The 14679-nt window shown below is 49.4% G+C and overlaps 8 protein-coding genes across 8 annotated transcripts; 4 read left to right on the top strand and 4 right to left on the bottom strand.

Moving 5' to 3' along the window:
• Positions 1–1983: 1983 nt before the first annotated feature.
• ANOM_003312 (uncharacterized protein) lies at positions 1984–3097 on the bottom strand (the record flags this gene model as incomplete). Its single annotated transcript, XM_015548569.1, has 3 exons — positions 1984–2366; positions 2434–2903; positions 2961–3097. 3 exons carry the CDS (start codon positions 3095–3097, stop codon positions 1984–1986), a joined length of 990 nt encoding a protein of 329 aa, XP_015409305.1.
• A 389-nt stretch (positions 3098–3486) lies between these two features.
• On the top strand, positions 3487–4682 carry ANOM_003311 (DNA replication protein YHM2; the record flags this gene model as incomplete). Its single annotated transcript, XM_015548568.1, has 5 exons — positions 3487–3610; positions 3663–3703; positions 3792–3887; positions 3950–4424; positions 4474–4682. 5 exons carry the CDS (start codon positions 3487–3489, stop codon positions 4680–4682), a joined length of 945 nt encoding a protein of 314 aa, XP_015409287.1.
• Positions 4683–5035: 353 nt separating this feature from the next.
• On the bottom strand, positions 5036–5538 carry ANOM_003310 (putative sugar transporter; the record flags this gene model as incomplete). Its single annotated transcript, XM_015548567.1, has 2 exons — positions 5036–5072; positions 5147–5538. 2 exons carry the CDS (start codon positions 5536–5538, stop codon positions 5036–5038), a joined length of 429 nt encoding a protein of 142 aa, XP_015409306.1.
• Positions 5539–5594: 56 nt separating this feature from the next.
• Positions 5595–6747, bottom strand: ANOM_003309 (MFS quinate transporter; the record flags this gene model as incomplete). The annotated part of the gene is made up of 2 exons (XM_015548566.1): positions 5595–6556; positions 6624–6747. 2 exons carry the CDS (start codon positions 6745–6747, stop codon positions 5595–5597), a joined length of 1086 nt encoding a protein of 361 aa, XP_015409320.1.
• A 1098-nt stretch (positions 6748–7845) lies between these two features.
• ANOM_003308 (uncharacterized protein) lies at positions 7846–8679 on the top strand (the record flags this gene model as incomplete). The annotated part of the gene is made up of 1 exon (XM_015548565.1): positions 7846–8679. The coding sequence occupies one exon, from the start codon at positions 7846–7848 to the stop codon at positions 8677–8679; it is 834 nt and encodes a 277-aa protein (XP_015409321.1).
• Positions 8680–9029: 350 nt separating this feature from the next.
• ANOM_003307 (uncharacterized protein) lies at positions 9030–11076 on the top strand (the record flags this gene model as incomplete). Its single annotated transcript, XM_015548564.1, has 2 exons — positions 9030–9128; positions 9193–11076. The coding sequence occupies 2 exons, from the start codon at positions 9030–9032 to the stop codon at positions 11074–11076; spliced, it is 1983 nt and encodes a 660-aa protein (XP_015409300.1).
• Positions 11077–11670: 594 nt separating this feature from the next.
• On the top strand, positions 11671–13804 carry ANOM_003306 (transcription factor domain-containing protein; the record flags this gene model as incomplete). Its single annotated transcript, XM_015548563.1, has 3 exons — positions 11671–12393; positions 12442–13012; positions 13071–13804. 3 exons carry the CDS (start codon positions 11671–11673, stop codon positions 13802–13804), a joined length of 2028 nt encoding a protein of 675 aa, XP_015409301.1.
• Positions 13805–13953: 149 nt separating this feature from the next.
• Positions 13954–14678, bottom strand: ANOM_003305 (MFS transporter; the record flags this gene model as incomplete). The annotated part of the gene is made up of 3 exons (XM_015548562.1): positions 13954–14069; positions 14161–14292; positions 14366–14678. Coding segments are annotated over 3 exons (549 nt in total), but the record flags the coding sequence as incomplete, so codon positions are not given.
• Position 14679: the final 1 nt, after the last annotated feature.

The following is a 14679-nucleotide window of genomic DNA, read 5'->3' as shown; positions in this document are numbered from 1 at the left end:
TGGTCTTGGAACTGGACAGCAGGATCGGATGATCTTTGCACTTGTCATGAGCATAGCAGAAGTGTATTTAGTCCAGAGTATTCGAGTCAGACAAGAAGAGAAATAATTACAGGTAGACGGGATCTTGTTACGATAACTTAGATCTTGAAATACAAGTCGCTATACTCGATCCAGCATCGAGCGTCGAGTAAAAGCTAGCATTTACTTTCTGAGTCCCTAACCTGCACGTACAGTGGCCAGTCTTCACTTTCCAGAGAGCCCTAGCGTCCATCTGGCTAAACATAAATATACCTAAGTCTGATAAATAGCAAGAGGCTAAAGAAATAAGCACTGCTATTATAGGCACACCTACTAACGAAATTAAAGTATAGAGCTAGAGCAGTGAAACAGAGAGGAAGAACAGAACTGAAGAAGTGCATTGTCACTGTCAGTAGTTAAATTCCGGAACCCAGTGTCTCCGTCCAATTTCCGCTAGTTCCTGTCCTGTAAGCACAATATCACCCCCTAAGTTGACTTGAACTCTGGTCGGAGGTTGGGGCCCGGTGAATGCGACGATAGGAAGTCGAACGGCCGTCAGCGTGTTGGTAGGGTTTCTGTGATCCTGGAACTCGACCACAGGACCAGAATGATAGCGGATAATCTTGGCACTTGCTATAAGCATAGCAGAAGTGTAGTTGCGCTGGAGACTTTGAGTATGGAAAGGGGCAGACTGTATAATGCTAATTTCGATCTCTTCAGGAAGTCTCTTGATCTTCGCTGTGAGGCAGATCTTGAACAGCGAGCCATCATCCTCAATCCAGCGTCGAGCGTCGAGTAAAAGCTGGCGTTCACTTTCTGAATTTCCCGCCTGGACACAGACTGTCCAGTCCTTCCTTCCCCGAGGGCGCCAAGCTCCATCTGGCTCCAGAGCAATATTGCCAAGTCTGACGGTGGGCGACAGGGTGGGTGTGCACGCGGTGTACATCAGGCCCTCAGTATTGAGCTTGAGGTCAATGAGGCTGCGGAGCTGAAAGGCGATATCTTCAAGGGCCTCGTTGGGCATTCGAACATGGAGTATGTGCTGCTCGAAGTTGTAAACGCAGTGTAGGCGCCTTGTTGTTAAAGATTGCTGTCTCTGAATCTTATGGAAGATGTCCTCACTGATGTCGCAGAACTCCCGGTGTCCCGTCCGGCCAGCTTGGATATCGGCGTCTAGCTGGCGTTTAATGAGTTCGAAAGTCGGTTCTGGAGTAGGCATACTATATTCGGTGGACTGGTTGGACGTGGTAGAAGTGGCTTCGTATGAGGGGAAAGAGGAGTCAAGAACTGCTGAAGGAAATGACTGGGCGTCCATGATGAGGGAATCCGTTAGGAAGGTGGGTGATAGAGGAAGGTGCGTGAGTAGAGGAAGGTAAGAGCGTATCGCAAAGTACCTCTCGAACCGTCATAGTGACCCTACAGCGACGTTACAAAAATATTTGAACCTTTCTATCACACCGCCCGACATTTGGCATGAGGTATATGCAGAGCAGCGACATCGCTGTCCAAAGTTACGGGCGGAAAGAAGGCTGTTTCTGGCGCCAAAGGCTGTCATTGTCGGCGTCGTTTTCACAGGTCCCTATATTCTAGTTGTAACTCTGATAGCGAACGGGCACCAAGCAATTTCCGGCGGAACCCAGCCTTCGGTATACCAGGATGAGGATGCGGTTCTAAAGCCCCATGATATTTGATGAATATGCTATGAGCTTCTTCCTATTGATAGTAGAACGGGGTCTATCCAATACTCTAGTCCAACTATTCATCCAGACTCACTATTGCAGTATCTTTTGAACCTGACTGTACTGTACCTGAGGCAATGTCGTTATTTCGCATAATAGCAGCACTGCCAATATAAGGCGAATGCACAAGGATATAATTATCACTAACAGACATCTCACTTATAAAAGCGAGCTGGATTATCACTCATCAGCTTTTCCCATGCTTGTTCACTGCCCATCCAGTCCCTCAGACTTCGTAGATCCCAAGATTATCAATCGAACGAAATCCTTCTTTCACGTCGATGTCCGTATTCTTCAGGCGAGCCGCACCGTCTCCCGTATGTGGCCAGTCACTACCCCAGACCAACTGATCCGGGACCTCACGTGCCAGTGACTCGATAATGGGTTTCATGTCACCGTAAGTAGAGACGGCGTTGCTTGAACAACGATACAGGCCAGATATCTTCACTATAACACGCCCTTGTCTGGCTAGGGATGTAAGAGATGAAAAGCCAGGCTGCGATAAGGGTGATTCTTGGAATTCCGGCGGCAACTTCGACCGGCCCAATGCTCCTCCCACATGGTCAGCGATGACGGGGACTGGCAGATCGAGGATGGAGTCATATAGAGCTAGGTACGTCATTATCAAGTAGGTTAAATCGACACACGAAGATACTCCACAAGCGTAAAGACTTACCATCCCATACCCAGACAGGAACATACAGCTGAACCATCCAGCCTGGAAGATGCTGAATGCGACGGGAAGCTTTGTATAGAAGGTGCGCCAGCTCAGTTAGGTTGACTTCACGACCGTCCGCTTGGAAATTTAAGCGTATCCCTCGTGCACCGAGCTGATGCATCTCGTCCAAGGCATGATCTGTCACGTCATCCAGATCAATAACCACAATAGCGCGTCCATTGATGTTACGGGCTTGTAAATCCCGTAAGCATTTTAACAATACCCTGCAATCGGTCTTGTATGGTGATGGCTGCACGAGGACCAGATTACCCACTTGACCGTCTTGTGTTAGATGTTCATTGAAAGCAATCAACCTTGATAGAGGGGCGTCTTCCGGCGTGTATGCTCGACTCGGGGCATATGGTCCCAGACTGGGATCGAAGACGTGGACATGGGTATCGAAAGCGCCCGCTGGTAAGAGAGGCGTTCTGGAACTGTCAGATCCTGTTTCGTATTTTTCATTTGATATTCCATCGACTTCTTACTTTGTCTTCCCGTCTTTCACAGAATTAAAACTATGTGCTGGACCTTTCGTCTGTGCTATGGTGGATACGGTGCCCATCGTGCTGCGCGAAATCTGATACACCTTGAATGATCTACTAGCCCGAGGCAGCATCTGCATTTATCGTTGGTCAATATATACAAGAGAATACGAAACATCAAGTAAATACCAGAAATCACTCATACTAACATATACCTCGGCTGCACATGGTCCATTTTTCCAGACCGAGTCGGGTGTGCCGACAATCGCTCAGAGAATGCAGAGATCGGATGCTTCCGATCTATTTTCTCCTGTCTCCAACATTGAGATACAGAAATGGCAGCGCTAGTAGGAACTTTGATTTATCTATAAGTCTGTCCAATTGCAAGTAGAATAACAGAATAAACCAAAAATAGCTAATTTCAGGACAGACGGACGATCACATATACAGAGTTCTCAGCTGTGCTTAGATTTCCCTTTCACTGGATGATTTCGACGTCACTGAGTCCACAAAACATACCAAGTTGACAATGAATGCGCAAACCGCAGTACCTACAAGCCCTGTAGCTCTTCCTTTAGAAGCGACAGGCGAGAAAAGGAGAAAGATCCCTCTCCGAAACTTAGGGGTTGGGGCCTTGATGAATATATTTCAGGGTCAGTGTTACCGGTCGATATATCGTAGTTGGTCTTCTAACAGCAATCATAGTTACAACCCTTGGTCAGCCGATGGAGGTTCTCAAAACACATGTGAGTTTTCACCTGATATAGTGTGTTAAATGTAGAATCCGCGGAGGCCCGGACTGGAGCAAATCGTTAACAGCACTGAATGCATTAGCTCGCTGCCAACAGACATGACACGTTAAGGGCTGCCGTACAAAAGACATGGCTCCGCGGGGGACCGCTTGCCTTTTACCAAGGCCTGATACCTTGGGTAAGATATAAGGGTTCACTATAGATTTGACTAGACATGCTAACAAGAGTACTGATCCACAGGCTTGGCTGGAAGCCTCCACCAAAGGGGCGATACTCATCATCACGTCGACTGAGATTGAGCACCATGCTAAGATGAAGCTCGGTGCTTCGCCTACTGTCTGTGGTGCCCTGGGAGGAATCGCGGGCGGGGTTGCACAAGCCTACCTGACCATGGGGATGACCACTTGTATGAAGACATCAGAAGTGACACGGACGAAGATGTCAGTAAACGGTGCTAAGGTGCCGGGGACGTTTGAGGTATTCTTCAAGATTATCCGCGAACAGGGGATACGAGGGGTGAACAAGGGAGTAAACGCCGTTGCATTACGCCAGATCACCGGTTGGTCATCGAGGATTGGGATTGCTCGATTTGCAGAGGAACGGATTCGCTGGATGAGCGGGAAGGGCAAAGAAGAGAAGCTTGGTTTTGGTGAGAAGATCCTAGCCTCCACGATTGGGGGTGCTCTGAGTTGCTGGAATCAGCCGTTCGAGGTTAGTTAGCATCCTGTCTTGTTCGGGCATGATATACTGATAAACGTGAATAGGTCCTCGAGTGGAAATGCAGTCAATGAAAGAGGAACCTGGCCGAATAGCTCGTCCAACAATGATGTCTACTCTAAAGAATATTCTTCACACTTCGGGAGTCCAGGGTCTCTTCCGAGGTGTTGTGCCACGAATCGGCGTAGCTGGCTGGGCTACTATCTGCATGGTTGGGCTTGGAGATATGGTGAAAGAATTTGTAAACAGATACTAGACAAACGTTTTTTACCCGGTACAAGACTATAAGCAAATTTTCGGCGTATTCACACCTAATACATAGTAAATCAGAGCGAGATACACCAGTTCAGCAACCTAGCCATTGATAACCAGCAGTATAGTTAGGTTTGACCGATCGTTATCTAGCTAAGTGGAATAGGTGGAAGAAGAGAAAGGAGGCAGACTACAGTAGAAGCAGAAATATAGAATGATTCAGGTCATAGCCTCACTGAATAAATGTTCTTATTTGTGCATGACTGGTAATTTGTCTCATATCTATTGGACTACACTGGATACTAACTATGCACCACCTCATCCGACACTGATCATAAAACCAGTTCTAGCTAGAATCTATACGCGTTCGATGCACCTGGTATTTTGCTTCTCGCTGCAATTTGATATTAGCAATGTGTAGCAACTTGAAGAAAGAAAAAAAAAGAAAGAAAGAAAATGGGCACCTACTCGTCATCCTCATCGTTCTGTCTCTCAAGAGCTAACGGCTGACCTAGTCGGTAGAGTGGTCGCTCAAAGATCTTGTTTATCTCCTCCAGACTTAAGCCGCTAGTCTCAGGAACCAGGAAGAAGGTGTATACGAACGCAAGGAGACAGAACCCGGCGAACAACACAAACGCGCCCCATGTGTGTAGACCAGTCAGTAGAGATGGCGTTGCCTTTGTGATGGCGAAATAGAAAAGCCAATGGAAACACTGAGACAGAGCACCCCCAAAAGAGCGAATCCGGCTAGGCCACAGCTCGGCACCAAAGAGATAAGGCAGCGTGTAGAGTCCAATTGCCCATCCCAAGGCATGAATGTATATGAAGGCAATGGCTGCGTCTGAAGCTCCTTTCGGCATAGTTGAAGGCTCTTTGGTGAAGAAACTCAAATAGCCAGCCAAATAAGAGTGGCAAATTATCTGAATGGTAATACCGGCCATGAGGACTTGCGCCGACCCAGCACATCAACGAAGCATAGCGAGGCAGCCATGCAGAATATGAGCTTTGTAATTGCATAGAGACCCGTGCTGTAGACCTTGACTCCAGACCCTTTGATACCTACCATACCAAAAATTGTCGGCAAATAGTTAGTCACAGAATTGGCCCCAGACATCTGTGCAAGGATATACGCCACAAGGGAGAGCTGCACGCGGCGTAGATTGCTGCGTATGAAGAACGTTTCCTTGACTACCTTCAGAGAGCTGGTTGGCCCAAGGGAGGTGTCCTCTTCTTCTACCTGGCGTACCATTTCACTGTATTCAGTGTCCACGTACGGGTGGTTTGCTGGTAGACCTCGAAGACGTAGTAGGGTAGTAAGGGCGCTTTGTCGTTTATTGCTCAGAATGATCCAACGCGGGGACTCAACGGCAAAGAAGGAGAGGATGATACTGATTAATGGAGCAAAGGTCTGAGTAAACCAGGGGACTTGATACTGGAGATTCTTCGCCGGTGATATATGTATGGAGCATCCATACACCGTGAAAACACCTAACGCCTGTCCAGACAGCATGCAGACATTGAATAGCAGAGTCATGAGGCCTCTCGTAGCCTTGGGAGCCACCTCTGCAATTGTCATTGGGCCTACCACGGTCAATGCCCCAATTCCCAGGCCGGCAATCAGGCGGCCAGCGTAGAGAACGCCGACATTGCCGTAGGAAAAACAGGCTGTCAAGGAGCCAACGATGTATACCAACTGGTAAAGTCGCATCGACCATCTGCGACCAATGCGGTCATTCAGTAAGAAGGAGAGCAAAGCACCGACTCCCGCTCCAAGGTTGACGAAGGAGACAATATTCGAAATAGTATTGTTGTCTAGATTATACATGCGCTCGAAAGACTTAAGCTGTGTAATAGCAGATGCCGATCCTTCATCCCAACCTATAATTAAACGAGAGGTCAGATACAAGCATTTTGCAATCGGTGAGATCCTAGCCCAGAAGCATACCTTTCGCACAGCCACAGAGGGCAAATGAGACAACCACAATCGCGAGGTTATGGTTGTATATCTCCCGTGGAGAGTCACGGATAGCATGAATATACTTAGCAAGTGAGGTAGTAGAACGAGCCATCATTTTAGAGGTATTGGCCGTACACGAGGACAAAGAAGTAAGGGCAAAGTGTCCACCCAAGGCCTCGCACGCAATCGGTATTGTAGGGCATGGCATCCGACTGAGAATGCTTGCACCTTTATGTTAATTATTTGAAGTGCCGAGACCCCGCAACGTGATATTACCCCAGATTTCAAATTCCCCAGATTCTGTCGCAATTGGAGAAACGGAACCATCCGAAAAGAAAAAGCTGGCTCTGGATGGATGTGATATTGGCCGTATACAGCCAAGTGCAGCTTGGGCTGAGTTAACTACACAGAGGCATTGAAATGCGAGGACAATAAGTGGTATGACAAAACTACCTACGGCTAGTAGCAATTCTTGGCTCCTGGCATGTCCAATGATATCCTTGATATACCCCCTTAACTATAATCTATCTTGCAGATGGCCCGTCTCACCGGGCTCTACTCAATAGGGCAAAAATGGTTCACTTAGAGTGTTGAGATCATCTGATCCTGCATCGGATCTATCCGAAAGCAGACCGACATCTACAGCCGACCAGTAGTTCACCTTAAATGAAACTTCAATTCTGATAGATAAAGGCATTGAAGGCAGTCTCATGGAATACTCCACACCTTGTTAGCTCGTATTTGGTATTTTCTATATTCCGCACCTTGAGACTATCCTGACCGAGATGCTCTCACGCGCAACATCTTTTCCACGGCGTCTCCCAGAACATTTGTCCTTCTCAGGGTTTTCATCCAGACGATGGATTTCTCATTCTTGTAATCTTCGCCAGCAACAAACTGAGCTGCTACGAGTGAAGAAACAACACTCTCTTCCCGCAGCTTACTATAGAGGAGGCACCTCGAGGGCGGTCTTTTTCCGACAGGAAGATCTACCTCGTGACAGAAAGTCTTGGGATCCTATTTTTCTGGATGTGATCGGCAGTCCCGACCTTACGGGCGTCAGCTTGATGGGCTTGGTGGGGGTATCTCTAGTCTCTCCAAAGTGTGCATCGTCGGCAAGTCACAACATCCAGAGGCTGACGTCGACTACACTTTCGTTTCCCTGGGGGTGAAGACGCCGGATGTTGATTATTCAAGCAACTGTGGGAACATGATCAGTGCAGTCGGTCCCTTTGCCGTCGATTCTAAGCTTGTCCAGGTGTCATCTGCCGCGTCCGAAGCGTCAGTACGAATCCATAACACTAACACGGGCAAAGTCATTCGTGCGACTTTTCCAGTTGTTGACGGAGAGGCCGCCTCAAGCGGTACATTCGCCATTGATGGAGTTGCAAGCACAGCAGCACGCGTTCAACTCGATTTCTTGAATCCATCTGGGTCTCGAACCGGGAAACTACTTCCCACAGGAAATGTAGTAGATACATTCGATGGGGTAGCAGCAACATGCATTGATGTCGCCAACCCCTGTACCTTTGTCCGGGCCAGTGACCTTGGTGTGGATGGAAATCTAACCCCCGAGGAGGTAGAAGCGCATCCAGACTTGCTAGTACGTCTAGATTCAATCCGTCGTCAAGCAGGAGTGAAGATGGGCTTAGCATCAACACCAGAGACCGTTCCTGGGAGCGTACCCAAAATCTGTCTAGTGTCAACACCGCCTGAAAATAGACGAGCGATCCAACAGAAACAAACTGTCCGTGATGTGGATGTTCTCGCCCGGTCGATCTCTGTCGGGCAACCTCACAAGGCGATCCCAATCACCGTGGCTCTGGCTCTGGCGTCTGCCGCTCGAGTCCAGGGGAGTACTGTGGCAGATGTTGCTAGCAAACAACCTGTGGATCAGGCGGGTATCACCATCGGACATGCCAGTGGTAACCTACTGGTTGGAGCAGATTTTGATCCTACTGGAGCACTTTCAGCTGCTACCGTCTTCCGAACAGCCCGCCGTCTCTTTGAGGGACGCATATTTTGGAAGGATGAGTCGATATAAACAGACTGCAGGACAAGGACTTACTAGACAGATAGACGATATGTAGACAAAAGAAAGCATGCTTGATTCGCATCTTAAGAGCCGGGTTGCATTTCTATACTAGCACCTGCAGCCAAGATTAAGTCCTATTCTCATGTAGACTTGTAATGATTGTTAAATGATCGAAATGTGATTGGCTGGCTGGGCTGTCTCCATCGAGATCACGTGCCATATATCCAAATGTAAACGGTCGATTAGCTCCATTGCATTTTCTCTCAGGGACAGAATGTGGAGAGAAGGGGGCTCAGGACCGAAAATATGCCCCATAAAGTGATTCTCCTCAAGGGAAAAAGATGAACTCCCGACAATCCATGACAACCCCATCTTCCAGCCCAGTTCCTCGGCGGCATCGTCGTGGACTCACTCGGAGCGCTGCCGCCTGTGAGCGCTGTCGACGGCGAAAACAAAAAGTAAGCATTTCTTTCGTCTTGCTGAACCGCATCCCTGAAGTTCGGCTGATGACCGTACCCCCAGTGTGATGGTAAACCCCCAACATGTGGGCCGTGCGCCGGGGCGGGTGCGACATGCATACCTTCCGAAAGACTATTGATCCGACAAGGAGATGCCGACTGTGAATGTCAGTCGCTTCGTGAACAGTTGGTGTCTTTGGAGCGTCGCTATGAAGCTCTAGCCCAACAGCACGAGGAGTTACTGGCACAGAAGGATAGGGATGCCAACCCTCGAGCCTTGGATGACCACACATTGGTCAATTCTTCATTGGATTACCCCGACGCCATAGGGACTTCTGAGACCGTGGTGCCGCAGGGTCCAGACCTACAGCGTAATGCCAATTGTGCTTACTCGGGCCGCATCCTCCGACCAACTTTCACTAAGAGTACTGATCTTGAGGGCATGAATAAGAGCACATTGAGTTGCGCCTGGAATCTCTGGGGGGATGATTCAGTGCCAACGGAACCGCCTATATCTATGAGTATTCTCAATAACGCCGCCTACATAGAGCTTGTGAATATCTTCTTTGAGCGCCGATGGCCTTACCTCCCCGTGCTCCATCGGCCAACCTTTGAAGCCAAATATCTTACTCCTTTCATGACTAATTTAGAGACCGATCCAGTATCCAATTTCTTTGTGTATATGGTCCTGGCGGTTGCGGCGACAGAGAAATCTTGGGTCGAGCAAGAAAACCGATTGATTCATCGGGAATTTTTTGCTCGGGCCGTGCAGGAGTTGCATTACGTTATGCGCATCGACGATTTTGAATGCGCACAATGCCTGCTGCTTCTTTGCATGTATGGCCACAATGAGCCACAGGCAGTGAATTTATGGTACACATCAGGGCTTGCCCTCCGTTTGGCAACTGGGATCGATTTGCATCGCCGCGAGAGTCTTCTGGGTCTAGACTTGTTCCGCACCGAGATGTCCAAGCGGGTGTTCTGGTGCGCATATGTCATGGATTGCAGCATTGCGGTAAATATGGGACGACCGCTAGGCATTCAAGACACAGATATTTCTACTCCTTTGCCTCTCCAACTATCCGATGATCAGCTATGTGATACAGTTGAGGCTCCCGACCCAGAACCCGTGACAATTCCCAAGGTCACAGACACCTCAACATTTATCCACATCATAAAACTACGCAGAATGAATGCCAAAATCTACAAGGCCTTTCATCCCGCTGTACGTAGCTCATCGGCACGCGATGGGGTAGACGCGCTGCGATCATATTACTATTCAGAATTGAATATGTGGCTCGTCACTGCCCCGAGATACCCTCATACCCATTCTACTTTCCAGTCTCTTGAGTGGTTCCACATTGCTTTCAACCATGCAATCATGTCATTATATCGCCCATCTCGCACAGCGCCAATCCTCTCAGCGGATGACCTCCGCATCTGCACTGAAGCAGCCATTGGCCTCATCAGCTCCTACAGCTCACTTTATGCGCGGAACAAAATAAAATACACCTTTGTGGCCATTCACTCCCTCTTCTTAGCCGCGTTGACCATGCTGTACGCCCTTCGGGCATCCCCGGCTCTTCGCCAGGATCTGACAAAACCCGTGATCAGTACAAACATATCCACTTTTCTAACCCTCTTTCGTGGCATCTCAAACGGCCGTGCGGTAGGAGAGAAGTGTTCTTCAATCATCGAGCGTCTGGGGGCCGCGATCTTGACTTTGTTCGATGACACCGAACAACCAATCTCTGCCGTGGACGATGAGTTCCAGTCGTGGTTTGGGCTGCAGACGAACATATTTTCACCGCGGGATCGGGATGCAACATTTGGAGACCCTGTTGGCGTGTCTCCACATTTACCTGATGTCCGGGTAGATTTACCGTGGACTGACTTGTTCATTGAAGGGCTCGATATGGGCGCCGTGAGCGCTTGGAATTTCTTTTAACGGGCAGGAATTGTGAGATCATTGTCGGTTGGGATTTCAAATTGAACCACCGGGAAGAGGGAGCCAATTTGACTAGATTGTACATATATTGTGGCGCCAGCAGATGTGTAAATAAATATATATACAACAGACATTGACAGGGTTTGAAAACGCAGAAGTGGGCCGTGACTAAGTTCGGCGAAAGGAAAAGAACGCCGACAACCGACGGTCGATGCAGCCGAACATAGCAAACTCAGATCAACGTTTTGCCAACAGCTCATGTGGATAGACAGATAGGGTCAGTGCTTATTTTTCTATCGAGCACAGCCAATTCTATGCTATGAATCGCAGAAGACGGAGCAGATCCACTGATCAGGCCAGTAGCCCGTCCAAACGAAGGAAGATTGTCGCGTACGTTGACCCGCCACTTTGGCTTTTGGCTCAACAGGCGATCGAAACTAATCTCACCTTAATCCAACTACAGTTGTCAGCGCTGTCATGACCATAAAATCAAATGTTCCGGAGACCAGCCGTGCTCCAAATGTCGGCAGGTTGGGTGTGCGGACCAATGCCAGTACACACCAAGGGATCGACAGGTCAAAGTGAGCGAAAGGTATGACCATCTGGCACCGTCGAGAGGACACGACATCACTGGGCATCGCAGCTTACATGCCAAGTTATTTGAATTTGCTGGAATCGGAAAACCAACGCTTGAAAGAGCAGTCAGCTTCCTCGGCCAACGCGACCGAAGCCGACCATGATGCCGAGCCAGAGCCGGTGCCACCTGCAGACGCACCGGACGAGAGCAATACCAGTGTGCGCAATCCCTTGATCGGCGACCGTGCATGGTTTCACCGCTACGATCCATCTACACCTCCACTTTTCATAGGGGAAGCGGCCTGTACAGCGTTTGCTACCCGCTTTCGCCGATTTCTGACGGGGAACAATGCCTTGCCTCATATCCCTCGGACGCAGTATGTCAAGGAAGAGCAGATCGCCGAGGCCAATGCCACCAATGTCCAATGGCCCAGTTTTCACCAGGCTCGATTGCTGGTAAAGATAGCAATACGTCAGGTCGGCTCTATCTATCATCTTGTTCTTCGCAAATCGACGTTGGAGAAGCTCGAGGAGATATATCGAACGGGCGACTTTGACTGCACGGTCAATCAATGCAAGTTTTTTGCTCTGTTCGCGTTCGGGGAAGCGTACTCGATGAGAGCTGAGCCCTTATCTGGGTCCAGAGTGCCGGGGACCTCGTATTTTGCGCGCGCCTTGAGCTTGGGGCAAGTTTTGCCCGAAAGAACAAGTATCACACACCTAGAGACTCTATTGCTACTGGTAAGCACCTTTTTCCTGGAAGCGGCAACCCGGCTAAGATGGAATCAGTCCCTGTTCTCTTACTACCTTAACCGACGTCATTCGGCCTTGGTATTGATAGGAACCGCCCTGCGGCTGGGGCTGTCGATTGGGTTGAACCACAATATTCCTGAATCGCAGCTGATCGACCCCGTGGAGCGTCAACACCGGATCCGGATATGGTGGACGATATACATCTTCGATCGCATGTGGGGATCTAAAATGGGCCATCCGTCGCAGATCCCCGACGATGACATCCACTTGGACATGCCCTCCAATATCAGCCCGGCACAGTTGCACGAGGAACAGTTCACAGATACAGAATATCTGACCGCTAATGTTAAACTGGCCCGAATCGTGGGCGAGACCATTGCAAAGCTATATAGTCGACGAAAGTACAGCGAGACATTTCTACAACGGGTGCAGAAACTGCTTAAGGCGTTGAAAAGCTGGGTGGAAACGCTACCGGAACATCTTCGACTTAACGACGACCCGGGCACCTATATGAAACATATCAGCTCTCTACATCTTTCTTTCAACCAAGTATGCCCTTACTTACTCTACACGTTCACATATCACTTTTTTCTAACCAGCGAGAACAGTGCGTAATCCTAACCACCCGCCCAACACTCCTCCACCTTCTCATGAAACTCAACGAGACCAACTCCCCAAGCACCAACCACGAGAGTATCTCTCAGCCCGTCCTAACCCTCGGCGAAGCTGTATCCACGCTGCCCGCCACTCGCATACCCTTATCCTGACCAAATGGATCAACGGCTCCCTCCCAGTATTCGGCTACTTCCACGCGCACTATCTCTTCTCCTCGGCGCTCGTACTCGCAATGTCCAGCTTCCTCCCAATCGGCAGCCCATCCGACCTGGGAGCATTCGAGTCCGGCCTGGAAGTGCTCCGGTCCATGAGCGAGAACGGGAACCTAGCGGCATCCGAGTTCTACCACAACCTAGAACAGGTGAAGCAGTGTCTCGACCTACGCAAATCAAAAGAATCTAAATCCACATCGATCGCCGGTCAACAACCAAGCACCACCGCATCAGGCTCGGGCCCGGGCCCTACGATCCCATCTACATTCCCCCCGACGGTGTCAACAGTTCCCCCCGCCACAACAGTCTCCGATCCCCCCTTACTCACAACAGCGGAGGCCGATCTGATCAGCAATAATCCGGGGTATGGCCATGCTCAAGGTAGCAATCCCACCTTACCCCCCGGCAACCTCACCTTCCCAACGACAGCAGGCGGGATCACAACCGCAATGGCGTTCCTTGAACCAACGATGCAGGACTTCCTGGCTCAATCGGACTTTGATCTGGGATTGCTACATCCCGTAGATACATTCATGAACGACGAGAATCTGTACACATGTCATGGCTTATAAAGAAAGAAAAAAACAAATCTCAGTCTATTAGTTTATCTCTAATCTTTTAGATCTAGCTCATCTCTAATATCTATAAAAACAACGCACTGTCGTAACCATAACCATATGCACATCCATAACCATAATCATAAATATAAGATCAACCCGAATCAAAACCCAGGTTTATCATGAATGCGGAACTTGCGCTCCGCCCATTGTTGCATATCAAGGCCCCATCGCGAGGTAGCCATCGTTAACAGACCACCGATGATGGAAAGGATCACACCTGCACAACCAGTCAGTCAGTCACACATTCACCCCCCCTGAGGAAATTTAAAAAGAAAAAGAGGGGGAGAAAGGGAGAAAGGGAAACATACAAATGGTAAAAGTCCACCCAACCCCAATCGCATTAATAATCGGCACCACAAGCGCACTACTCCCCGCCGAAAAGACATACTGGATGATATACTTCCCAGCGATGACTTCGGAGCGTTTATGCGGCAAGGCCTCTATATCACCCATTAGCAGCCACTCAACAAAATTTGCAAACTTGAAAAGGATAGATAGGAAGAAAAACCTCACCAGCAACATAAGTATTCAAGGTATTAAAACTCCCCATCAGCCCCCAGCCAGCAAAAAACGCCGCCAAGATGGGTACGACCATGCCGCCCTTCTCCTCCTGCAGGGTCCAGCCGTAGATCAGCGCCGAAACGGGCAGCACGGCGAACAGGGTGACGAGGCCGGAGTTGAGGCGGTCCTGGGGTAATCGGAAGCCGCGGCGGGCGATGTGCTTGCGGACGGTGCGGTCGGAGAGTTTGCCGCCGACGATGCTGCCGATCAGGAAGCCTGCTCCTGGGGCGAGGTAGAAGAGGCCGGAGATCAGGGCCGTGGTGAGG

Source organism: Aspergillus nomiae (assembly GCF_001204775.2).
Source record: "Aspergillus nomiae NRRL 13137 chromosome Unknown contig00054, whole genome shotgun sequence".
NCBI classification, from domain to species: Eukaryota; Fungi; Ascomycota; class Eurotiomycetes; order Eurotiales; family Aspergillaceae; genus Aspergillus; species Aspergillus nomiae.
Note: the sequence above shows the minus strand (reverse complement) of the source record. Positions and strands in the feature narration are given on the sequence as shown.